Consider the following 26,410-nt stretch of genomic DNA (forward strand, 5'->3'; position numbering starts at 1 on the left):
CAGGTTTCAAAGCCTCTAACAAAGGAGGTGTTTAACTTTAGATGCATTTTACAGAGAGGAGAACTGCTGCACGGAAGATGGAGTGGCCTATCCAAATTCAGCCAGGGGGCATTTGGCTCAGTCAGGAGGAGAAACCCGAGTGCCAGCCTGGTGGGGAAAGCTACCTGACAAAGCATGGAACCAAGGAGAAATGGGAACAAATTCTCCGCATTTCTGTAGTGAGAAGCACCAGCTGCCTTACTCACCCTTTGTTTAGAATATCAGTACACACATTTTTTTAGAAGACAAGTATTTAATTAATTGCTGAGCTGACGCTGCAGTTCCCCTTCAGGATGAAAACAAACACTTAAACAAGCCTCTCCTGCCAACCCCACCCAACACCTACTCAGTTACAACAGATGGATGAGTGCCACAGACCAGACGTCGAAATGATACCAAATCTGACACTGCGCAAGCAACTGTAGCATGCTGCAGAAGAGAATCACTCTCCCTGTAAAGCTGCCTAAGTGCCAGATTGCACTGATCCCTGTTAGAAGTGATGTGCACAGCACCCAGACAGCAAAGCCTGGGCAGACAGTCACTGCCACAACCTGCTGACATCTTTCCCTCTCTTTTAATAGTCCTGCCTAATTTTTTTTTCATCCTCCAGGGACTGCTGAAAAGGGGTACAGAAATACCCAGCTGTAGTCTAGGAGGGACAGGCTGGCTGAGTCCTCTCCTCAGAAGAGCTTTGACTACCTGGCTTGTGCAGTGCATAAACAGGGCCACCCCAGATGCTCCTTGTCTCCCCTGGGCACTAGCCTTGCAGGACAAGTGATCTCTCTTCTCTCTCTGTCCCTGAGAGATGAGGAGATTCAGATGCAGTATAGAGAAGGACATATGTATGGGAAGAAGGAATAAAGCTTGGATGCTTGCGGAGGTGGCAGCTTTATTCTAATAGTTTATAGGAAGTTGTGCCAAATAAATACTGTAAGTCAGAAGCAGGGTACCCTTCTGAGGAAAACTGAAGGCATCTCAGGTGGGAAACCAGGGCTACTGGGCTTTCCACAAAGATTGGTCACCCACCAAGTCTGTAGCATGGGGTGGTGACCTGAGCCAGGTGACCTCCCCAGGAGCTCTGGAGCATCCAGAGTTGGCACAACAGAGTTCAGATGAAAGAGCTGCCTTTGCAAGCCTAGTTAGACTTCACCCAAAGCAACAACCTTTGGAAGCAGGGACTGGTACGCTCTTTTCAGGGAGTCCTGCAACAGTCTCAGCAGTCCAGATAGGAAATGTGCATAAGGCAGCTGTCTGACAAGTCCTGGGAGATCATGGCTAAAACCATCTCCTAATTTTAAGTTTTAACTTCCTAGTATCTACCTTTCCCTGAACACTTAGCATTTTGGAACATTCTGCTCCGGTTGCACACAATGAGTGCTTAGCTCTTCTGCAAATGAGATCTCGAGTGATTTGAGTCAGGCGCCCAGTTTGGTTTGGTTTAAGTGAGTAGCCCCATATCCTAACACAGGAACTTTGTGGCACAGACAGGGATAGAATCAAAGGATGTATCTGAAGCTCCAGGCAATTCCGCAGACAAACTGTCGGACTGCAGATGCCTATTCAATGAGTCCCATCCATCCTGGGCACTGAACGAGGCAAAGGCCCTGTAGAAAAAAGAGGATGTGATTAGATCATTAAGTGCAAAGGAAAATGTGGCAGTAAGAAGAAGAAGCATAGCCACACTGGCTTTAATCTAACTAGCGGGGAAACTGCTTTATTGTAGACATGGCTGTGTGGAAGACCTCACTGTTGGGTGACTTGCACTAATGTCACACCCTTAGTTCCCTGAGCAAATTTTCCATATTCCCTTCGGTGCCCACAAACGCTCAACAGCACGGTAAAGTCAGGATCCATCCTCACATCAAAGCTTAATCATGAGCCTTCTGCTTTATCACATTCTCAGTATTTGTAGCGTGTATGTGGGATCACACAAAGTAGGCATGACCTGACATACTACGGCACTGCATGTGAAATAATGGCTGGTTGGGAAATGTACACATTTTTAATGTTCTGTAAGATCTTCGCTTTTAACCACTATGCTGTCTTAAAAATATCATCTATTTCTAAATTCTTACACCATATCTGTGTACCTCTGCATTTGGGGGAAACCGTGGCATTATGTCCACAAGGCACAGGAGTTAATCTGGGTAAATCATTAACTGGCTCCAGAACAATGGCATGTGAATACAAATTCTTTGTGGGTATTGGACCTCATTATTTTGTTCTCGTCGGAGCGGTGACCTCACCATTTAGGCTTGTATAGTGTTAGTGCTCTCTAACACCATGGAAATCGAGGTACTGGAGGTTTTTAAACATGGTTATTGATCTCTGTGTGCATTAGTAGAGGTGATTCTTTTTTTACATCACATGGCTTTATAACACAAAGTTTGTGACACGTCGCTCTAATTTTTAAGTCAGAAGGCAGGTTCAGTGATACATCTCAGGAAAAAAAAAAAAAAAGAGATATCTATTTGTAGCTGCACAGTGCTTTGTCTGGTGGTGGTGGTCTCATCAGAAAGGTGACTTGTGTAGGTCATCTTCATAACAATGCAACTACAATAATGGCGATGAGGCTCTGTCAGTACAATCATTGGTCAGAATAAAATTAAAATTATTCCCATTAATCAATCTCATTAATAAAACTGTCAAAGTTAGTCTGGTCCTGAAACGGTACAAGAAGCCTATTAACAGAGAAAGGAAGAAACAGGAGAGGTCTGTTAGAAGTCTGTAGTTGGTCATTTTGTATTAGATGGTTAGCAGATCATTACAATTTCTTGTAGTAAATACTTTCTTCATGAAAATTGTGTTTGATGAAGTGTTGGAGAGACTAACAGAAAATAAAGAAGAGCACTGTGCAAAACATAGCACTTCTCCAGATCATGATGAAAGTTCAAAGAGGAGATGGAGAAGAGGGATGGTCTTAAAATGAACTCATGAGGAAGAAAAAACAGGGGAAAAAATGAGGCAGATGAGAACAAATCATGAAATTTACTCAATAGCTGAAATAAGCAGGAGGTATCAAGTAAGTGTCTCTAGGCTGGAGTTCCTGGTGGAGCCCAAATCATGGTGCAAATCAGTTTCAAATGTTTTCCATCAGTGCACTTTCCACCCCATATTCTGTCCCCAGAGCCAGCTACCTACCCCCAGCCATCCAGCAGCCCTTCAGGAGCCCTGGCAGGTGACAAGCGGAAGGGGCATCTGTGGCTGTGATTTCTGTGGCTCAGAAGATTAATTTCCCTTCATTTAAAGATTTATCTTTTTTACGGTCCTAAGGATGACTGCTCAAATGTTCTTAATCGTGTGTCTGCTTGCCTGATGGGAAATGTGCAAGAGCATTTGGGGTCTGTGGCTTTGGTACATGGCAAATGGCAATTAACAGAACAAAATCCGCCTCTGGCAAATTAACCTTGCACAGATTCTAGAGGTTTTTTTTCATTGTTTTTGTTTTGAAGTGATTTTATTTGCTGAAGCACAGGAAATTGAGGTTATCATTTCAAAACATTTGTGGGGTTGGAGTCCTTCTTCCCTGTCAGGTGCCTGTATTTTCTAAGCCCTCCTTTCCCGCTTGTATTTGCCTAGGTGTTGGCCTGCATCCTTTAGTGTGTATTGCCTCTGATGTCTGACTCATTATGGCAACAGAAACGTTCATGCCAGGCCCAGAAGCAGTACTTAAAAACCTGCTCCTTCAAGCTCAAAGCTAACTCAGTTTGCGGCAAATGAAAGAAATGCAATCATTTGGCACCTTGTCCATGCATTAGTTTTGAAACATGGGACCTTTCTCCTCCGCTTTTCTGAGAGCCCTTTCCTATTTGAGTAGGCTGTCATAAAGACCACTAACTCTAGGGCGTGGAGTTTAATGCTTGGGAAGGAAATGACTGGTTTATTGCATTCTTTCTTGGGCTGCCAAGCCACTTCCCCCACCTCACCTCTCAGTATATTTATTTCTCAGAGCCTTATATCCAGGAACGAAGAGATTCTCAGATTTCAAAGGGGGAAACAATCTTTCTCAGCCTTATGTTTTGGATGGAGGGGGAATTGGTAGGGCAGTGGAAGAAGAGAAGACAGAAGAGGACTTGAAAAATGAAATGCAATCTGAAAACTCAAAAACTCAAAATCAGAAGTTAAATGAATACCCCCAGATATGCTGCAATTTGTTATTATTATATATTTTTTTAATTAATACATAATCAAGGTTGTTGTTGGTCTTTTTGTTGTTGTTGTTGGTTGGTTGGTTTGGTTTAGTTGTTTTTTTTTCCTCATGCTTCTTTTTTGGGGGACATCTTGTGCTTATGAATATTGGAGGTTGGCAATGGGTGGGCACTGTTGTACCCAAACATTTGCAACGACACACAGCTGAAAGCACGGAGGTTCCCTTACACATGGCCATGGGGATCAGTACTGGCAGACTGCCACAGCACATGGTGCCAATGTGAGAGGAGCATCACGGCTGTTTCATGGCCTTTGCCAAGTTGAGGAGGTGAAACCTCCTGAGAAGGCAGGCAGGGCTATGCAAAAATAATGGAAGCACTTGGAGAAGGAGGATGAGGATCATCCTGACTTTCCCACAAATATCAGCACTGTGTTCATCTGTTTGTGTGCCCCACAGAAACAACAGAGTAGCAACAGTAACAGAGATTCTCCCCAATAAGTATGGGAAGCCACCCATCCCGGGACATATGCACAGCTCAGAGAGGAAGGGTTTTTTCTCTTCCCCTACTCTGAAGCTGACAAGTATGTGGTATTCTCTTGCCTGTTTTCGAGGCATTGCAAAGGAGAAGGGATAAAGCAGGCGGAGATATTAGAAGAATTAGAAGTACAAGGTAGCTTTGCACACCAGATCAGTGCACATTACTCCTGCACATTTCTGTCTTTCATCTTCTCCATCCCCACAAATAGAAATCTAGGAAACAGCTCACACAGCTTGGGAGGTGCAGCTTGGGAGAAAGAACAAGGGGATTTGGAGAGGAGAGGAAGCATTTTCTGAGCTGGGACCGTTGTGAAGTATTTCAGTTACCTGCATGCGATGCACAAGGGAGAAGGGAAAAACTGGGGAGTTTCTCATAGGAGAGTGACAGGCATGGGACATTAATCAGCCATTTTTACCAGCATGGGGCTGGACTGCTGAGAGTGGTATCAAAGGAATAAAAACCAGAAGGGGAATGAGATGAATTTCTCCACAGCTGCATTTAATTGGAGCGAGGAATGAGAAAGTGGCAGATTTTATACCTCTTCGGGGGTTGAAAAAAAAAAAAAAAGAAAAAAGGGTAAATGCAAGAAGCCTTAGTGTGCCTTAAAGCCAGACTTCCTGTTCATTTTGGAGGCGAAGCAGCTCTGTCTGCCAATGGAGACACTTGCAAGAGAGACACATGACTTCTGCAAGATGTGTGTCACTTGGCACCACTGTGGTACCTGGCTCTATGGCACCCTCCTTCTGGCTTCGTCACACCTGTTCCTTACTCCCCATCACTGGGGCAGTAAAGTTCAAATCTAGTTGTACTACTGAGAAGCCTGTCCCTGTGCTGGGTATAGACCTCACAAATATCTGTACGTGGCTATACCATCAGGGCTACAGGAATGCTCCCACAGTGATTCTACATGCTGGGACAGCTGATGGGGAGAAACCACAGGCAACCAGACCACATCTTCTTCTGTTAAAGGCTCCTCTCAGCAAAGTATCAGATGAATAGCACTCAGTCTGACATCAGGATGGCTTTAGGGCTGTAAAGGTTCAGATAACTGCCAACAGACCTAGAGAACACGCAGGGACTGTTGGAGTAAAACAACCTGAATGAGAGCAATTTCAGAACCAGTCCATATTCTTCTGTGGTCCAACACCAGCCCCTCTGCCTTCTCCTGTCATTCACCATTGTTCCGCCTTCTTTTCCTTGGCTGACCCAAAGTAGCCACACATAGTGGTGTTGGATCTGCTCTGAAATGGCTGAGGCATTGGTCAACAGGATCAAGAGAGGATGCTGTTGGAGAAAACAGCCATCTGCTTGGTCTGGGTTTCCAGCGGTTTTTAGCTTGTTTGGGTGGGTGGGTGGTTCTTTACTCAAGAGGAATGTCCATGGTGAAGTTGTACTTCTATTTGTTCTGCCTTTACAAGTCACTGTTTGTCAGACTGGTTGTCATGAGCCCAAGCTGAGCTCTCCCAGTATGGCTGGTTTTGCAAACATGGCAGGAGATGTTCTGGAGTTCCTTCTCTCGCCTAGATCTTCAGGAATTTGGGCTCTGTATTAATGGGAACATGAAGGTCTCACATACGTTATTATGGCACATCAGCAGCTTTGGCATCCCTGCTGTTTACTGAGAACATCATTTAAAAATAAAATGGTAAGCTGAATGACTATGCACAACAAGGGAGCTTCCTATTTCTCCCATGAGGAAACTAAGCCAAAAAATGCAGATTATTCTACCGGAAAGTCTTTAACTCTCATGCCCAGATTACTAACATTTTCCCCCTAAGGTGTCAACACTTCACAGTGAGCACAAACAACATGGCATAGATCACCACAAGGTCTCAGATGTCTGCAAACAGCTGAGACTCAGTTCTTCTTTGCCCAGCCTATTTGCCAAGCCATACTTTGTTGGGAGATCCTCTGTGTCAAGCCAGAACTTGAGTCTGCTCTTCATGCTAGGAAGCAGAGGTGCAACCAGGGATCTTAGATTTGGGATTTTCCCTTTTCTTGCTCTTGGGATGATCCTTGAAGTAATGCCTTGCTTTAATTGGTAGCTTCCACATGACAAATGTTTCTTCTTCATTATCCAGCTGACTGTTTTCAAATTCACTATTCCAATACAATGCAATTATTGCTCATTTCTGCATACTGTTCTGTTGAGTCAGTGACATTTTATATACACTTGAAGGAAAAGATCCTCATTTAGCAGTGCATAAACCTCGTCTGTCACCCAAAACAGAAGTTTTATTATAATTTTTTTTATCTATTTTTTTTCAGTTTCCTTATTTATATTAAGCTAGCTTCATCTTAGTTTATTATTATTATGATCATTATTACTATTGTTAATGTTAAATTTTAAAACATATCCAAAACTATAGAACATTCACAACTTTTTTTTTTTTTCTTTTCTTTTTTTTTTTTTATGTCCTTTTGGCAAAGCAGAAGAAAATGAGAGGAATGGTTTTCTCTCAGGTTAAAATGAAAGGTAGACCCTTCATGTAGGAGAGTGCTCTATTACCTCTTAAAATGGTTGTTTATTCATAAGACTTGTTGAAACTACTCTAGGGCTGGTATTTACCACCTTTGATTTAAAAAATGTATTTTTACTGATGTACTATGTGGAGGAGACTAGATTAATATAAATATCATGGTGCTTAAGTTCAGACTATGGTGAAAGATTTTGTGCTTGAAGCACTCAGAGTCAAAACTTCTCTTATTTCAAAATTCTCCTAAAATTACTCCACTAAAATGTCAATAAATACTAAAAAAGTATCATTTGGGGTGTATTTCTTGTTTTAACAAGTCACCCAGCTTTAGACAAAGCCTAAGAGACTGGACAGCCATGCGGAGAGCCCGCACAAAGCCAGAATTCATCATCAGCCTATCAGCCTGGTGGGCTTCATTTCAAGGAAGGAGCCTTTTGTTCATGGCAGTAGGGAGGGCATTCATGAAAACTCAGTCTGTGGTCAGAAAGAGGGAAGAGATGAAGACTGGGCAACTTTCTGCTATCTCCTATACATGTGCTTTCCAGGGGGTCAGTATCTTTCTGTTTAAGCAAGTTCTTGGAGCAGTGACTGTGCATTTCTCATTCAGAAGTGTTCTTTCCCCAACACCAGGGTGGCTGTGTAGATTTAGTGTGGTAAAGATTCTACCGCTGAGAACAGAAACTCACGATGACTTCCCAGAATGGTACCAAGCTTCTTGGACTTCACAGACTTCTCTCTACCTGGCCCTAAATTATGCCATGCACTGGTGACCAAACTGGAATTCAGAAGACAAAATCCCATTCCTGGCTGTTTGGGATCTGACAAGTTCATTTGGAGAGATGGTTTAACTAACCAAATTTAGAAGTTCCTTTAAAATAAAGTGCCCATCCCAAAAGTGTTACAAATTAATCCAGATACTTTGATCCCTTTAGCTTCACAAACAAAGCTCCTGTAATTCTGCCTCTCTATTTTACAGTTGACTAAGATTCCTAAATACTTAAATGTCATTACTTTCTGATGGGATAAAACTACTTAGAGAATATTACTAAACATTTTTATGTAATCCAAACCCAATATATCTTGCTGAATAAAAGAAAAGCTCTAAAATATGAGAAATACAGTGAAAATAGAAAGAACTGAGCTAATTAAATACTATAACTACAGCTGGGCAGAATAATCCAATTGTAGTTGCTGAAAATACAGTGAAACTGAGAGTTTTTGTTAATAGTCCCAAAAGTGACATCTAGCTGCTTTTACAGGCTAATATGGAGGTGCAGGGTAGGTAAAGCACAGAAAAGATGTTTTTTCCTTCACTCATCTACCGGTGTGCCAGAAAGACCAAAGGTCAGGTTTTCAGAAGTTCACTAACTCTAATTAAATTATCTACATAAGTAGCCATGTTTGCAAATGGCTAAGCACCAAGCAGCTCCCATGGAAACCATATCAGGTGCAAGCCTGTTTGAAAGTACAGCTGGTTTAAATGCCTCTACAACCGCTTCTGAATGCAGAGACTTTCAAAAAACCTGAGCAAAGTTACTGGTTCTGAGAGCTTGAAGAAGGCTGGATATGAATTTCTTGAGGTAGCTCCTTGTGATTTTCTGATTCTTCAAAACGTCTTCCCAACGAGGTAGCAAAAAAGGGCTTGCACACTGTTTGGATGGTGTAGTGTGTTTTTGTGGTGGTGATGGTGGCGGGTTTTTTGTTTGGTTTGGTTTTGTCTTTGCTTGTTGTTTTGATTGTGTTTGTTTGTTTGTGTTTGTTTTAACATATATAAAGAGGTCTTGAGAGGAGAAAAAAGTCAGTAATTTAGAGATCTATCCAGAAAAACAAGTCAAATTACCAGCTCAATCCTCATGGGCATGTTGTTCAGGAAATCTCAGGAGTACTAACAACCAGTATTCAGAGTGAGAAGTCTATTTTAAAAATTATCTTAAAAATATCACAGGGATTTCTCCTCTCTGAAATTACCAAACTGCTTCTCCATCTGATGTCCAAGGTTTACGGAGCATTCATTCAAGGTTTCAAGCTTTTCTTCCTTCCAATCACTAATTTTCAACCTCTCCATTCCAACATATGGAAGAGGAAACTCCAAAAACTCTATCATGAGACTGCGCAAATTGGCAGCCTCACTATCAAGATGTTACTGTCAAGGCCAAACACGTAGGAATGACCTTGGAATAAAGGCCCTATTATCTCTCAGCAACTCTTCAAACTCCATCCCCCGAGAAACTTCACAATTGGAATAGGATGCCGGGCTGTCTGGAAAGAGATTAAATTGTTCACAGCTGCCTGGGAATTAACAAACTTCCTCTCCTTTACGCTGGAATGCAGCATATTTGCAAGCCAGGTGGAGGATGGCATGTGAGGTTCTTGCAGGACCTCGAGTTGGCACTAAGAACCACATTTTCATGTCTGCACATATATCTGAGTTACCAGGGCTCAATAATAATTTTCTGGCAGATTACTCCTGCCCTACAGCAGGTTTCTGTGATTACTAAAGCCAGAATGAAAGCAATGGGTCTGGATTTCATACTTTATATCCTTCCACACTGAAGCTTTGATTTTAAAAACTGCTTTTTTCCTTTGACACCAATCACCAATTGTCAAGCCTGACAATGCACAGGTAAACAGTCAAGTAAACTGCAGGGACTGTCCTGTAACAGGCAAAGTGACACCCTTGCAACTTGGAGGAAATTATTCGGAATAACTTGATAAACCTTTGCCAAGATTGCAAATGTGACCTCATTTTGTCCAAGGCAAAAAAAAAAAAAAAAAAAAAAAAAAAAAAAAAGAGCTTATCATTTTTTCTTGCTTATTTTAACAATGCTCATTGATCCTAAGAAGCAGCATCCTTGCTATCTAATAACTTCCTTGCCTGTAATTAGATGACCCAGTCCATGAACGTGCAAAATGCCAGTGCTGAGAGTTTTCTAAATTATTTTTTATTTATTTGGTGACACATTCAGTTCTGTGAAAAGAAACTGAATTTTAGCCTTGATCACCAAATAAGGAAACTTTGGAGTGGGGACAGCTTAATCTTTCGTGAATATAAGAAGGCAAGGCTATTCAAAACAAGATACGCCTCAAGGATGGACAAAAAGCTTGTTGCATTTAAGCATTCTCAACAGCTATAGAAGTAACATTTTCATAATGCCAAACCTTCACAGAATACTGATGCTCACCAGCTGTGAGAAAGTATTTTTCATCTGCTTTAGTAATATTTGATAGGGGGGAAACAAGAGAGGTAATAACCAATGCATTCAGTCTTTTTTGGGAAACCTTCTAAGGCTTCTTTGTCTTAAAAAAGAACAATTTTGATTATTTTTTTTTTAGTATATTTGTCCAGGCTTTACTTAAAGAGGGCTTTATGCTCTAAAACTTAAAATACAGCTTTTTATTGCAGTTTGCACCTTCTTTGCTCCATAGTCAGTGGCTTCAAACAACAAATGAGAGTCCTGACAACACCCTGAAGATAGTACTACAATTTTTTATCTGAACTCACGTACCCATTCACTTTGTGAAAGTACTTTCACATAAAGGACCAGTCCAGTTAAAATCAGTGCACAGTTAGCTCTGCTTATCTAGTAATATTCCACCTCATTCTGTTCTACTTCTATTTTCACAATGTGAATCAAATCATGGACTGATAGAGGACGTGGCGAGGGCTGGCAATAAACACACTATACTTTGTTATCCCTCTATTCTTCTTCCAAATGATGTATGAATTTATTCCCTACTGCTAAAACGCTGCTTTATAGTCAGCACAGTCTGTGATACAAACCTTATGCGGACAGTTCCTGTGCGTTTAGGTCTACCAGGATAACTTGAGAGGCTTTAGCATCTCACACGTGGAGAAGGGAGTGTGGAATCTCATTGTTAGGGCAGGAAACCACTGTGACCAAATAACAGTTCAAAAGAAAATAAGTGCAAAAAATTGCACAGGACAATATCCTACCAAGTTGAACATGGGTGAATGAAGAAAGGGACATAAACAGGAGCTAAGCAGCTCCTGGTTTAGGCTGTACAACATCCAATTAAATGTCCTGAGCCAGCAGCAGGCAGGTGGGTCTGGGTGACAGCCTGTGCAGGGCTCTGACACTCGTGAGCAGGCTGGTGACACTCTCTGTGTGCTCTGTTTGAACTCACCCAGTTTTAAAGTTGCTTGAACGGGGTTTGTGTCAGCCCAGCTGAGACAACTCAATCGAGGGAAGAAAATCCAAGCAGACAGGTCATTGGTGCTGTGGTTTTTGCTACATAAATACCTGAAAAGGAATTTCCAAATCCACAGTGACACGGACATAATACTGGTGGAAAAGGGGAATAATCAGTTTATTTCAGTCACTAAGTCAAAACAAAAGTATATTGACTGTGAATTCATGGTGTAAAGAGGCTCTAAAGCCAGGAGCTGGCGGTGGGAGGAAGATTCCCTTTTCCAGGCTGTGCTGAAAGCCAGCTGTTGCCCTGTGCCCTGGGGACCCCAAGCCCTGAGAAAAGCCTGGCGTGAATGAGGGGGTTTGGGTGTAAATCCCAACCTCTGGCCCCACGCAGGAGTCGGAGAGCTGAGTCCCACCTAGGAGAGACCCAGAGGCTCCAGCTCATTTGCTAGGGATGGAGAAAACAAACAAGATAAAGCAGAACCCACACAGCACAGAAACAAGTTGGAAAGTGGCATTTCTTCACAGTCTCCAAAGCAACATTTTGTTTGTTAAACTGTAAGGGCTCAAGTTTTTCTTCCTTTTTTATTTTTTTTTTTTTGAGAACGTTTCAGAAATCTTCTGAAGAAGCCTGGCTGCCATATAACTGTTCATTCCCCACTGAATGTATAGATTTCATCCAGCCCAGTTTGACTTCCAGCCTCTGCTCTTAGTTCAAAATAAATTTTTATTGCAAGATTATGAACGGAAAATAGGATTTTGAGAAGTCCATATCCAATACAGTATTAATTTATGCTCCATTACATACTACTAAAAGCACTATAAAAAGTGAAAACCCATACTTCCACAGGACTACAACACCTATAAACGAGGCTTTGTGGTTTCACGGGGATCTTTTTTTTTTTTTTTTTTTTTTTTTTGAGGCTTCTCTCCAAGTTACTGGCTTGGTCCTTCCAAATTTCCTTCATCTCCATACCCCACAGAGTTTATGGACACTGCTGAGAAGGATTGAAAGCTACCCTACATTATCAGCCTGGACGGGAAGAGCTGCTTCCCTCCACAGAGGACAAATATTATGTCCCTGCCATACAGGACTGCTCAGCGTCAGCAGTTCCTACAAATGACTGCACAACCGCTGGAGCCACTGTACCAGCCGTGCCTTACAGAGCGGCTAATTTGTTTCGAGTGCCGTCATCACCACAGAAGCAAAGACAAACACAAGCTCAAACACAGATAAATAAAAGATTAATATATCTCCTGGCAACCTACTTCCAGCACATTTTAAAAGCCCCTTAAAACCTCTGTGCAGTGCAATGCAATTTACTACCTGACTCCCTGCAAGCTGTCTGACAGTGGTCTGTGTTTCTGGAAGCAAAGACTGCTCCAGCTGCTTGACACTGAAAATAACAACAATTCACAAAGTCTTGGCTTTTAATTTCCCGAGCACTAAGCACATGCTTTCTCGCAAAGATGATGACTCGGGTTTTCTTCATTTTACTTGGGAAACAGAGCAGTCAGAAAATGAGACGTGTCCTCAGCAACAAAATTACTGCTTTTGTAAAAGGAAGAAAAAAAAAAAAAAAGATTAAGTGAGTAATGGCCAGTACCTATGGGAAAAGAAAGTGAGCGCACTCGCTGCAATATGCTCACGATTCACTGCATGGGGCTTGGAGAGGGGGGTGGTTTGGTGCTGCCTTCACGTTTCACAACGTGTCGGTAGGAGCTGGCGCTTTGATATGCTCAGCTACTGCTAACATTTCATAATATGACAATCTAATAGGTGAAATAGCTTCCCTGTTTTAAAATTCATTAAGAACAACTGCAACTTAGCTCTGATGGATACATCATTGCTTTTCTTAATCAATGTCTCCTTTGTTGAGTTATATAAAGCTGTTTCATTGCCACGCAGACAGGAGCCACTACTCTAAAAAAAAAAAAATAATAAAAAAATTAAACTAGAAGATATTTAAAATCTATTATAGCATGTCAGTATCGGCTGTCCCTAGTATCAGGAAGTAATGAAACAACTAAAAATATCATATATGCAAGTAAAAGAATAAAAGAAAAATGGTATCAACATTTTGAAGTGACAATTCTGAAATGCTAAAAGAGCTTGCCTAAAAACTGAGTATTTCTGGGTGGGAGAAAGATTTCTAGGACATGCTTTTTCCCTAAGTGAATTTTCCAGGAGTCACAAGCGTTATTTGCCTTCAAGTTCTATAGTGTCAGTGTGGATTTCTCATACCAACTTCTGCATAGCCTGCCTCTATGGGGAAAATAGCTTGTGTTTAGAGAACATATTAACACTTTTTAAGAACATGTTTATTGTATTTAAACTATCAGTAAAAGTGTACATGGAGAAAAGCTATTTTCCCAGCACCGTGCCACGTAGTCAGCCTTAGGGTTAACCAGCAAGCTTGTTTTAAACATTGATTTTGAAAATCTCTTCTAGATGTCTAGCCTGGATCCCAAGGAACAAGCAAGTCCAGTGGATTTTCTTTGCTGCTTGCCTTCTGGGGGATATTCCATCTTAGCGAGGCTTCATGATGAAATATGTACGGAGAAACACAGAACTGGGAAGCCTTAGATGGATCTAAGTCAAATAACCACTTATGGAGGCTACAGGAGAAGTAGCCTGTGCTTGTCTGAAGGAGAACAAGGCTGTGGAGAGCTTTAGTACAATGGTCTAATTGTCAAAGACCACAGCTCTACTAAGCTCCATACCTGCCAGGAGCCAGACCAGGGGCCAGGGGGAAGAGGAGCTTGAAAAAGACATGAGGAAAGGCCTGAAACTCTTTGGTAGCATGGTTACAAGCATTACCTTTATTGTAAACCAACTGACTGTGAAAGTGGTCTTTTTTTGTTGTTTTTTTAACCTGGAATGCTAATTTTGTTGCATATAAACTGATCCACAGGTATATGAAAGGAAGGAAAATCAGGTTTAGAGTTTCAGCCGTAGCGGGGCAAGTGCATTATTAGTGTTCTGTGGGTAATTACATCTTCTTCGCTGACAGCAGTAATGAAACTCATTCTCATAGTGTGGACAGAGCTCACATTAGAATCAGCCCCAAACCTCGAGTCAGAGGGGAGAAGGCTCTCTCTGCCTATGTGGAGCACTCCGCAGGATAAAACTTTGATTAGTGACGTGGAGGGTGGGGTAGATTTAAGTTTAATGTCATTATGCCAACCTCAATTAGACAACCTTGTGCAACTCTGGCAGTTGTGGAATGCAGTTCGATTACCTGGCATAGCTGGAGAGCTGGAACAATAGGATTTCGACTTCTGGAATACAACTGACTAGGCTAATTTTTATCTTTAGGAACCAAGAGAGATAGACAGCTTCACGCATATATGCAAGTAACATACATATATATACATACGCATACACACATATACATACACATATAGGTTATACAGGTATATAGGTTATATGGGTGTCTACCCAATTATGGTCGCCTGCAGCACCCTAAACACCTCGTTTGCTACTCTCTGATTTCCCCCTGGCTGTTGAGGTGCTTCTCAGTGATGTGTGTAATATGGATGTTCCATATATATTTTTCCCCTCCAACCTCACTGCAAGTTCTTTATGTCCTTTATACTTACTATTAGTATACTTGGCTCCATATTCATCTCCAAGTCTGTCAACATAGTTCACCTCCTGTAATCAGGAAATGGTGATTAAATGAACATCCAAGTACAGAAGCTGTCAACCTGGTGTTCATCTTTTTTTAAAGTTAAAAAAAAAAAAAGTTCAATTACCTTTAGTGCTCATGTGGCTCTGAAAACCAGGGAGAGGGAAAGGGAAAGGGAAAGGGAAAGGGAAAGGGAAAGGGAAAGGGAAAGGGAAAGGGAAAGGGAAAGGGAAAGGGAAAGGGAAAGGGAAAGGGAAAGGGAAAGGGAAAGGGAAAGGGAAAGGGAAAGGCATCACCACTTCTATGATCCTTACACAGAATCAAGTTCGAAGGTCATTGCCAGTCACATCATTTTTAGCATCTCCTGGAACAATAAAGGAAACAGATCTCCACAGAAAATGTATACGCTGCAAGCCCTGCAGTTCTGTGTCTCCTGGGATGGGCTGTTATAGCTCCTTACGGGAGTTCGGGAGCTCGTTTGGGGCATTTAGGTTTTAATGGTCTTTCTGCTTGATAGCTATCAGTTTCAGCATCTGGTCCACCTCATCAGAAGGTCTTAGAGATTTTGACTCAGTTTTGGGTTGCAAATATCATATGATGGGGGGTGGGGGGGTGGGAGAGAGAGATATTTCTATGCTCTTTATGTGCATAGGAAAAAAAAAAAAAAAAAAAAAAAAAAAAAGCTAGAATATATATATATGCCATCGACATAATCCACTGTCAAACTACAGAGCAAGTACAACTTTTTCAGTGCATGCAACAACTCTGACCTCCGTGTAATTACTCCGGGCTTACATCAGTATAACAGTGCCGGCTTTCTCTTCAATTATTTTCTGGGAGTGGCAGGCTCTCTTCCTGGAGCGCTTGTTTGTCTCGAATTGGCCTCGTTTGCTCGACGATTCGCGTATCCTTTCTGCCTGCCCCTTTGCGTGGACTTGCGAGGGCAGCCGCTGCCCGGGACGCCCCGTCGGGGGCGGCCGCGGGGCTCGGGGACCGGGACCGGGGCCGGGGCCGGTGCTGAGCCCCCCCCCGGCCCACGGTAACCCCGCGGCTGGTGCCCGGTGCTGAACAATAGCCTACGGATGAGTAAACCCCAAATGCGGTAACTCAGGCCGGCAGCTCTGCAATTAAGACTTTAATTTCAGGTGTAGCCCGGTGGTGGTAATGAATATTTATTCCAACGGAGCAAAGAGGAGAAAATCTGCCGGCCGGGGAATGAGGGAGGCTCTGGAAAAGCTCGGGCTGAGCAGCTGCGGAGCTGCTGGGGTCCCGTCCAGGGTCCCAGCCCGGCCACGTCCCCTTCCCGGGGAAGGGGTAAGGGTAAAGCAGCTCCCCGACGGCTCTCCCTGGGGATGCTCGGAGCCGGCGGAGGGCAGAGCCAGGCTCCCCGGGGACTCCCCTCTGCCAAAGTCCTCATTTCCCTGCATCGCACCTTCCTGGGGGTCCCGCAAGCCCCGCGGGGGCGGCAGCCGTCTCACAGCAGCCCCGAGCCCCAAAAAGCCCCGAGCCCGCCGCAGGTACGCGTCGCGGGGCCGCCCCCGGGGCTCTGCCGTCGAGGGCAGCCCGGAGGGCGCCGTGCGGGGTGGTTTGCGGTGTTTTCGGGTATTGATCTTTTCTTTTTGGCATTGTTTATTGAAGTTATGAGGACGAGGTGTTTGTTTGTTTGGGGTTTTTTTTTTTTTTTTTTTTTTTTTGGTATTGTTGATGAAAGTTGAACGGACGAGGTGTTTGGAGGCGTGAGGCTCGCATCCCGGCTGAGGACAGGGATTTCTTTTTAGCTGTTGGGGATGAAAAAATAATGATAATAAAATAAAATAAAATAAAATAAAATAAAATAAAATAAAATAAAATAAAATAAAATAAAATAAAATAAAATAAAATAAAATAAAATAAAATAAAAAGGGGAAGGAAGAGCGGAAGGAGAGACCTCGGGGCGACATCTCCGGGCTGGCAAAATCCCGACAACGATTTTCATCTCCCCACTCCTTTCATTCCCAACCCTCCCCACCCCCAAACCTCCCCGGACCGGCCGCCTCGACGTGTGCTCATCCCCCCCTCCTCACCCCCCCCTACTCCGTGCGCAGGAAAAGTGTCTTTCCGGGGCTGTGGGGCACGGAGCGAGCCACATCTGCAAGCCATAAAGAAGCGGGGAGGAGCCGTCGGGGCGAGGCGCAGCGGGACGGGCGAGGGGGGAGCCCCGGCCGGGCGGCTTTCCCCCCTCGCCCGTTCCCCGCGGCTCGACGGGACGGCCCCGAGGTGAGCGGCGCGGTGAGTACCCAGCACCTCGGAGCCCCGTCCCGGCTCCATCCCGGCCCCGTCCCGCCCCGTCTGCTCCCCGCCGCCGCCGCTGGGAGCGCGCTCCCTTTAAGAGCCCGGCTTTGCCTCCCGGTAGCTGAAGGTCATTAAAACACAAAAGCGCTCCGGCGCTGCGGTCCAATATAGCGCATGCGCCCTGCCCGAGGACTGGCAGGGAGACGGCAATATGGCGAGAATGCCTGGCAGCGGCGGCGGCGGCGACTGGAGCGGCGGAGGCGGCGGAGGCGGAGGGGGCGGTGGGGACGGTGGGGACAAGGCGGGGGAGCGGCCGCCGGGCCGTGTCCGCGGCGCCCCCCGGCCGCCCCGCTACTGCAGCGCCGGCGAGGAGGAGGAGGAGGGCGAGGAGGAGGATGAGATCCGGGAGGTGCAGATAACGGGGGACGAGGAGGAGGAGGAGGAGGAGGAGGAGGATGGAGCCGATGGGGGGCTGCTGCTGGACGAGGAGGAGGAGGAGGAGGAGGAGGAGGAAGAGGAGATGGGTCTGGAGTGGGACGGCGAGGAGGAGCCCGAGCCGCTGCCCCCCGCCCCGGGCCGTACCGAGCGCGGCTGCGGCGGCGGCGGCGTCGGGGCGGCCCCGGGGGGAGCCGCGGGCGCTGCCCCGGGGGGCGTCGCGGGCGGCGGCGGCGGCGGCGGCGGCGGCGGCGGCGGTGGCGGCGTCGGGGTCGTGGGGGCGCCGTCGGAGGACGCGGAGCTGGAGGCGGCCCTGCTGCTGCAGCGGCCCGAGCGGGCGCGGCTGAGCGAGAACACGCGGCTGGCCACCCGCTACGCCGTGCGCATCTTCCGCGAGTACCTGAGCGAGAAGGCGCAGAGCCCCGACTTCGAGACCATGGACAAAGGGGCGCTGTGCCGGGTGCTGCGCTCCTTCTACGCCGAGGCGCGCTCCAAGAGCGGGCAGCTCTACTCCAAGTCGTCGCTCATCAGCATCCGCAGCTCCCTCAACCGCTACCTCAACGAGCCGCCCTACTGCCGCACCCTCGACCTCACCAAGGACCCCGAGCTGCGCGCCGCCAACCTGACGCTGGCGGCCGTCATCCGCAAGCTGGAGGAGCAGGGCGCCGGGCCGGTGGTGCAGAAGCAGGCCATCACCCGCGCCGACCTCCGCAAGCTCTACACCTGCAGCGTCTTCAGCACGCAGAGCCCCTTCGGGCTCCTCAACAAGGTCTGGTTCGAGACCTGCATGTACTTTTGCACGCGGGGCCGGGAGAACCAGCGGGAGCTGGAGGAGGACTCCTTTGGGCTGGCCGTGGACGAGGACGGCCGCAAGTTTGTCTACTTCAAGGCTCTGGGACCCTACCACAAGTCGCGCTCGTCCTCCTGGAGCAAGAAGCGGGCGGAGAGCAGCGACGAGGAGAACCTGCCCCGCATGTACGAGACCGGCACCGAGTTCTGCCCCTACGCCAGCTTCGTCAAGTACCTCTCCAAGCGCAACCCCCTCTGCAAGGCCTTCTTCCAGCGCCCGCGGGACCACTGCAGCGAGGGCGACATCACCTGGTACGAGAACAAGGCCATCGGCAAGAACCTGCTGGGCACCCGCATGCAGATGCTCTCCAAGGCGGCCAAGCTCTCCAAGACCTACACCAACCACTGCATCGGCGCCGTCTCCATCGCCACCCTCAACAGCATCGCCGGCATCGGCACCAAGCTGGGGGGGCCGCCGCCACCGCCGCACCACCACCACCCCCCTCCCCACCACCACCACCACCACCACCACCACCTCCTCCACCACCCCGCCGGCGGGGGCTGCTACACCCCCGCCGCCCTCAACGGTGGGCCGCGGCCCCGGCCGCCCGCCACCAACCCCTACGTGCTGCCCAAAGACGGCGACGCCGCGCCGGTGAAGGCGGAAGCGGCCGCGGTGGCCCCGGCCAAGCGTGCCCTCTACGAGGCGGTGTTCCCGGCGGGGGCCGCGGCCGGCGGCGATGCTTGCGGGCCCTCGGCCTCCCCCAAAAGACTCTGCCGCCGCCCCGCCGAGCCCCTGGACGCCGCCGCGCCCGCCGTGGTGGTGGTCTCAGTGAAACACGACCCCCTGCCTCACCTCCTCCCCGAAGCCAATGGGCACAGAAGCACCACCTCACCCACAGTAGTTTCACCTGCTCTTGTTTCCCCCACACAGGTAACCGGAAAAAGGAGAGGAGGAGGAAAAAAATAGAGATAAATACAACCCCCGAGCTGGCCACCCCGGCCCACGTAGCCTGCGCTCCCCCCTCGCTTGCCCGTCTCCCCCAGGGCCGGTGGCAGCGTTTGGGCAGCCAGAGCCCCCCGCGAGCCAGCCAAACCCCGCTCGTCCCACGGGGAGGTGCCCAGGTACCGTCCTGCTCCCCCTTGGCGGTGGCACCAGTCCTGCGGCTCCCCCTCTCCCTCCTTTTTGCTTTCTTTTCCTCTTTCCTTGTTTTTTTTTTTTTTTGTTCTGTCCCCCCCCCCCCCTCTTTTTGTGGAAGATACGAGTTACAAAAGTCGGGCCAAAGTAGTAGATAAGCGCGTCAGATATCATTAGTGTGTGTGGTGTTCTTGATGTGCTAATGAACTATTTGAATAACCTCAAATGCAGGAAACAGCCAGGAGAATACTCAATTACACACTAGTAATGAGGGTGTAATTTTAAACTTCAGAAGTTAACAAGAGGGTTAATATGGCAATTGCATTCATCTTGTATTTGTTTATTTAAAATAGCTCTGTTTCCTGGCAGTGATCCTCTTTTTTTTTTTCTTTTTTTTTTTTTTATAAGGCAAATTGGCTTTAGTTGCATTAGTTGCCATAGTGGCGAAATATACAGCAGCAGCACAATTAGGCGGGTTAGGTGCAGCGAGACCAAGTTTGTTGGAGGTGCTTCGTGTCGCTGAGGCGGGCCGGGCGAAGCGGAGAGGTGCCCCCGGCCCCGCGCTGCAAGTTCCCTCTGCCGCACGTGCTGCCCGGACCCTTCAAAATCCATCTCCTTTTGGGTTGTTTTAGTTTTTTTTTCAATGGCTGGAGCTAAATTACCGTGCCGCGTTTCAGTTAGGAACGTGCTACGGTTTTACAGTTGGCTCCGAGTTTGGAAGTCCTTCCAACTCCCTCTGTAAAACTTCTGCAGCTACGCCGGGCCCCATAAAACCCCGAGCAGCTTTAATGCTCGCTGCCCTGCGTGGTCACCAACACCCCCCCCCCCCCCACCCTGCGACGTGCTGGTGTTGAGCAGTAACAGGGATTTCGGTGTCGGGCCGTGCTGTGGGGTGAACGCAGGTATCCGACATGCCTGAGCTGCTCCCGAAGTGGAAATACCAGTTCTGGACAGAGTGACCCTTTCAGGGAGCTTGCCGGCTAATCAGCCAGCCCTGGGCTAATTGGGGAGGGGAGAGCGGGAGGGGGGCTTTCTGGGAACGCCTGCATAAGCATCGATGTTCTTCACGGTACCTGTGACCTCTCCTTTCTAGTGTTGTGTGGGTTTGGGGTTTTTCGACCACTTCAGCGGAGCGCTGCGGTTTGACCTCCTGCTGCGCGGGTCTGGTGTCTGCGGGTGGCTCGGAGGCTCGGTTGCGTGCAGATAGTGCTTTTGTTCTAGCTCCTTATGTCAGGGATTACATCAGGTGTATTTCACCCCAGACTCCTCTCGTGCTTGCATTTCGTGACCTAGAGGGTAATTTGGGAACTTCAGGCGTGGCTTGGCTCCTAGGAAGGTTGCGAACATGAGGATGGGGCAGAGGGACCCATGGTGATGGAGGGAGCATCGCGCGGTACGCGTGCCCATAACCTGCACAGCGAGGTGTCCCAGCCTGTCCCCCAAATCCCATAACATCCCCGTAAAGCTCACACGAGGAGAAATGCAGCTGTTGGACTGCTCGTTGTGTGGCTGCACGGTCGGAGCTGTGATTCTCATTAGTGGCTGGTATCGGGGGAAAAGGGAGAAATGGCTTGAATAGACGGGAGCGTACGCGGCCATGTGCTGCCTTCTTAGCTACAGCAAGGAGGAAAATGAGCAATCAGCAAGGATACTAGACAGTGTGGGTTTTCTCAGTAATTATATGGAAATGTTCATCTCCATTCACAATCTAATGAGCTAAACAAGCTGCCCAGCCACTTCTGTAGCTAAATCTTGCCTGCACTACAAAACTCAGTAATTTAAGTCTTTAGGAGAAGGGAGCTTTTTTTTTCCTTCCTAATCGCTGGTTCTTGTCGTGTCAGTTTTAACTTATGCATTTCTTCTTGGGACGCGATGAAAAAACGTTGTCTGGGTTTCCTTGGGAGACTGTTAATGCTAAACTTTTTCTCCCTAGCTACCTTTTATAATAGTTACGCTAATCGAGGGCCAGGGCATTTCCTGGGGAAATTAATGACTGGCTGGGGTTAATGGCCCAAGGCACTGCCTCAGGCCATCAACTCTCCCAGCTGGTCATTAATCCCCAGGAAATGCCCTGGCCCTCAATCGTTATTGCTTAATTATAAACAAAGACTTTCCAGGCCTTTTCACTGAATACAGCTCATCAGGCAATGTGACACTGAATTCTGCTGTTGACAAATATCGCTGGTTTCTTGAAAGCACCAAGGTCAGAAGCCCGTGTTGTATTGGTCCCGTCCGTAATTATTGGTCCAGGGGACAGATTCTGCTGCCCCCTGGGCAGGTGAAACACCCCGTTGAATAAATATCAGTGCAAGGAGGGGGCTTCTCAGCATGTTTATGCTGTGTGTGTGTACGGATGCTTTCTTACAGCATTAATACCTTAAGCAAGGTATGGAAAAGGTTAAATGGAGGCACTAAGCTGAAGGTGTTGAATTTGCACTGTCTGCAAACTTTAAGGATCTGAGCAAGGATAGTAATTTTATTCTCTTCTGTCGTGGCTGCTCCCTTCTTTTGTTTTAGCCCCAGGACGTGTTTGTAGCACTTGGTTTGTAGGACCCTCCTCCAGAGCTGGGGAAAGGTACATCAAATGCTCAACTTGATCCAGCGATTGCTTTCAGTTGCAGCCGTGAGAGCAGCATTATACAGTATATTTTAAGCATACTGTGCCATCATGGCACAACTTTCTTTTCAGTACTTATTTGCTCTGAAGTGTAGCAATTTTCCTGCCACTGACAGCAGTGCTTCAGCTCGAGTTGATGACAGAGGGATGTAATTTGTCTGTTGTTCATCTCTCGTGTTACTGAAAGATGAACAATAGCTAAAGTTCAAGCCTTTGATGCTACAGTCTGGTGGTAGCTGTTGAGATTTATAGGTCTGGTACATGCTGAACTTCCTGCAGTACAAATTTCCCAAAGTAGGTCTAAGGAAATACGTTGGTTTATGCCATGGATGAGGGGAGTCACGGGTTGCTTTGAAATGATTCTGTTACATCAGTTCTCTAACTCAGATGGGTTTTTCTGGGCTACTTCTGAAGAGTTTCATCGGCTCTTAAGATATCTACCAAATGTTTGGTCATTTAAGCGTGGCTCACATGTGTTTGTCATAGTGTCTGGGAGATACTTGAAGGTTTTTTCTTTCTGGTTTCAACCCAAGGCCAGCTTTGTTTGTGCATGTGTTTTCTCTTGATCTGGCAAGTGTTTTTTTATTGCCTTATGCTTTCTTTGAAGGGCTTACTTTGACCAGATCCAAAAGTCTTCTTCTGACTGCAGGTTTGGCAAAGCAAGGCAAAACAGTAGTACATGATGAATATAAGTAAGGAGTAGGCACAAACTGCAACAAATCATCGTAATTAATAAGTTAGCCTAGCTCTTTTTAATCTTTTTCTTTTGGAAATGGATAAGAATCTTTCTGCTTAATGTTTGGTATGAGAACATCCCATGTTTCCATAAAGTAGCCACAAAAAAGGCTTCTGTACAAATTTTTTTTGGTACTCTGTCCAGGTTCATCACTAGGAGCTTTCCAAGTCTGCAGAATAGGAGAACTCCTCAGAAAGCTCCAGGGATGTTTCAGGAGGCAGCGTTAGGATGCTAGGCTTTATTTCTATACAGATAATAGATGGGGCAATATCCCTATCTTAACGGCTTAAAGCACAGCAGCTATTAAGACTGATGACTTCTAAATACCTTGTTAGTTCTCGTGGGAGTATATGTGTTTACTTAGTTTCTGAGGTTAGTTGTGGCTGTGCTACTGTCTGGTGAGTGCCATCCTCTTTGATTAATGGATCATCAGAGCTTGCAAGAAAACCTAGGGTTTGCTAGGTGTCTCTTTTAAAAGAAGCACCAATATTAAAATCTTTAAGTGTGAGGGTGAAAAGAACGATAAAAACTGTTCCTGCTTTACAGGGTGTTTGTTTTGTGCTTTTTTTTGTTGTTGTTGTTTTCTTGTTTGTTTTTGTTAATGGGAAATTCTTTCTTTTTCCATTAGAGTTACAGGCGTGGAAGGTGATCAACTGTAGGAGGTACCTATTATACATGCAGTTCATTAAAGATGCTCTTAAATGCAGGGGAGGCAGGGGTATCAAACCCCCAAACCTGTGTGCTTATCAATCTCCATAGCAAAATCTTGGCTATTGCTCTCCTCAGTCACTCAGTGCTGTAATTCACAGTTATTCTAAAAAAATAAAATAAAATAAAAATTTGAACAGGGCTTTTTATTTTATTTTATTTTTTGAAGATGATAAGACATCCCAAACTGTGTTCCTTATAACCAACAGGAGGTTTGTGGGAATATGAATGTGCCCCAAGACAAGCTCAAGAGAAGCAGAATAGAGATTGGGGTCAGTGATCTCCTTTAGGCTCTGGGGGCTGTGCTCGTGCTGAAATGAATGAAGGGAGCTGGTCTTTCTTTCCTGGAATGGAAACGGTCTGTTTGAGTCGGCTGCTGGGGAGGAGATTGCTTGAAGGTGACTCGGGGTGAGTTTCTGTGAAGATGTGAGAATGGTGTTTTGCTACACGCAGGTAGATTTCTGGCGTATAAAGTCTAGCACATCTGCTATATTGTCTTGGTAGGTGGTCTTAGATGCATTGGGGTGATGTATTGGAGAAAATACATTATGTAACAACTTCAGGTGGTGGTTTCGTCCAGTAGCATGTCAATTCTTAAAATATTTTTACTTTTTGGAAATTAGACTTTATTTGCACTGTGTGAAGTAGTGAGAAACTTGCCTAGTCCAACCTTCAGTGACGCTGATAAGAATGCAAGAGGCGATCCCTTTTGTGTAAACTAAATGAAGATGACCCTTTTCATAACAATTAGGGGGAAAACAGCATCTCTGGAGTGCTGCTGTATTTTGATGCTTCTGTAATTGTACAGAATCTGAAATGACTAAGTTGGTACTCTTCCTCTGCGAACATCAGAGGTAAGCTGCACAAACTTAAAGGCAGCAGAGGTGGTGTGGTGTTTTTTGTTTTTTTGTTTTTTTTTTTTTTTAACAAAAAAGTCTTCTGTGATTATCCTGTAAAAGATTTCCCATTGCCCAATGGTCTCCTGCTAGAGAGCAAGAGATCAGAAACTGTTCGGTCTAATTGGTGAGTCTGTATGACAGTGAGCTGCCTTATTTCATGTGTGGTGTAGAAATAAATGAGTGCTTAAACCCTTTGAAACACACCACTACTGCACAAGCCATAGGCTGTAATTAAATTGAATGTGGGGTTGTATTGTCTTGTGCCCTTGGCTATAAACTTGATAACAGACCATGGTACACCCACTATTGTGTTAGAAGCTGGAACCTAATTAGCTATGTTGTAGATTTTCAGTCACTTTCGAAGCCCTTCTGTTCATCCTTCTCCCAGTGTCCTTTTTTCTTATTATTTTGCTTTTCTGTTTCTGAAGCAATAAAAGCACCCTGCTTTTCAGGAGGAAATCATTAAGGGCATGTAGCCAAATATGTACGTGCAAGATAATTTTTTATCGCATTTTTGGATTCAAGGGACAAGTGTTAGTAACTGCATTTTATCTGATGTAGAAGAGATTTATTAATGTTGTGATAGTAAAAAATATATAATCATGTTTTCGGGGAATGCTTTGTAAGCCTCTCAGGCATTCGAAGGGGGAGGAAGGAAGGGATTGCAACTTCTCACAATACCTTGATCTGAAAGTAATGTCGGAAGACATGAGATTGAATTCTGTTCTCGTTGTTTTTCAGGATTATCCACACAGAAAAATGGCTCTTCCAGGCTTTTTACAAATTCACGTGCTTTTGCACTCAGCCAATTTTAGTTGATCTGAAAACCTTCAAACTTGCTAGGGACTTAATCCCTAATGAGGACAAGTGCCTTTGATCTGTTCTTAGTGCCATTTTTAGTTTGGGAAATAATCAAAGTTGCAGCGCACAGATGCAGCGTGTACATTTTCAGTAAGTTCTCAGTTAATTGATATGCCTGCTGATTGTGTCTGTCTGTACACTTCTGTGGCTAGGACAGATCATTGCAGTTGGACGTGGGGGCCCTGGCGGTGCCAGACCCATGCGTTCTGCTGTCCTCGTGCCTTTTTGTTGGTAGCCAGGGGAGTGTGGAAGGACAAAGCCCAGGGATGCTCAGGAATGTGTGGGGATGTTCAGGGGTGCACAGGGTGAGGGCAAAATAAATCTCTCTATGAGAGGTGAGGCACAAAGATCAATTCTGGTTTTTGTTCTGTTTCCTTATCCTAGAGAGCTTGTGGAAGCACTGAGGCAGTTTCTGGTCTAATATTCATGTCTATCATGGGGCTCTGTTTCACTCCCTCCTCCTTAAGCACCCAAATCCAGCATCTGGCAATGCTGTCATTTGTTTTAGTCTGTGGGTTGTCTCTTTTTCTTTTTTTTTTTTTTTTTTTGATACGGGAAGTGGGAGGAAGAGGAGGCTGTGAAGTTGTGACTCTTGTGGTTGGTAGCTCTAATGAAGGGGCTGCAGCTCGCGGACTTCCCCGTAAATTGGTGCCTGTGTATGCTGTTACTACTTCTGCATCTGTCTGTCAGAAATGCAATGCGTAAATGAATGACTTCCTTAAAACACCACAGTATTTTAAGCTCCTCTGTGTGTGTGTGTGTGTCCGTTTACGTATGCTTAAAATTAGGGATTGCAGGAGAAATTTCAAGAGTGATTTCTCAACCCTTCAGCTGAACCCTGGGCTTTTAGTAACTGCAGTTACATAGATAATGCGTGTGTGTGTGTGTATACACGTATGCTGCTTTCACTGCTGTTGATTTTTCTCTGTGTATTTCTAATAGGCTTCAAAAGTGGCAGGGAGGAGG

The 26,410-nt window shown here is 45.9% G+C and overlaps 1 protein-coding gene across 4 annotated transcripts in view; it reads left to right on the forward strand.

Annotated features, from left to right (window-relative positions):
• KCTD1 (potassium channel tetramerization domain containing 1) overlaps positions 1 to 26,410 on the forward strand; it is a 100,235-nt gene that overhangs the window by 13,812 nt on the left and 60,013 nt on the right. Inside the window, exon 1 of one of the 4 annotated variants that reach the window (XM_082754263.1) lies at positions 17,152 to 17,258. The exons of 1 other annotated variant lie outside the window; for it this stretch is intronic. Coding sequence is in view for 1 of the 3 variants with exons in the window: in XM_082754260.1 (XP_082610386.1) it covers positions 18,133 to 19,419 (1,287 nt within the window). In the remaining 2 variants the exon portion in view is untranslated. Of the gene's footprint in view, positions 1 to 17,151; positions 17,259 to 17,788; positions 19,420 to 19,439; positions 19,611 to 26,410 lie in introns of those variants that run through there. 2 more of the 4 variants (XM_082754260.1, XM_082754265.1) reach the window with 2 other exon arrangements.

The sequence above is a fragment of the Aythya marila genome (assembly GCF_965140915.1).
Source record: "Aythya marila genome assembly, chromosome: 2".
In the NCBI taxonomy this organism is placed as follows: domain Eukaryota; kingdom Metazoa; phylum Chordata; class Aves; order Anseriformes; family Anatidae; genus Aythya; species Aythya marila.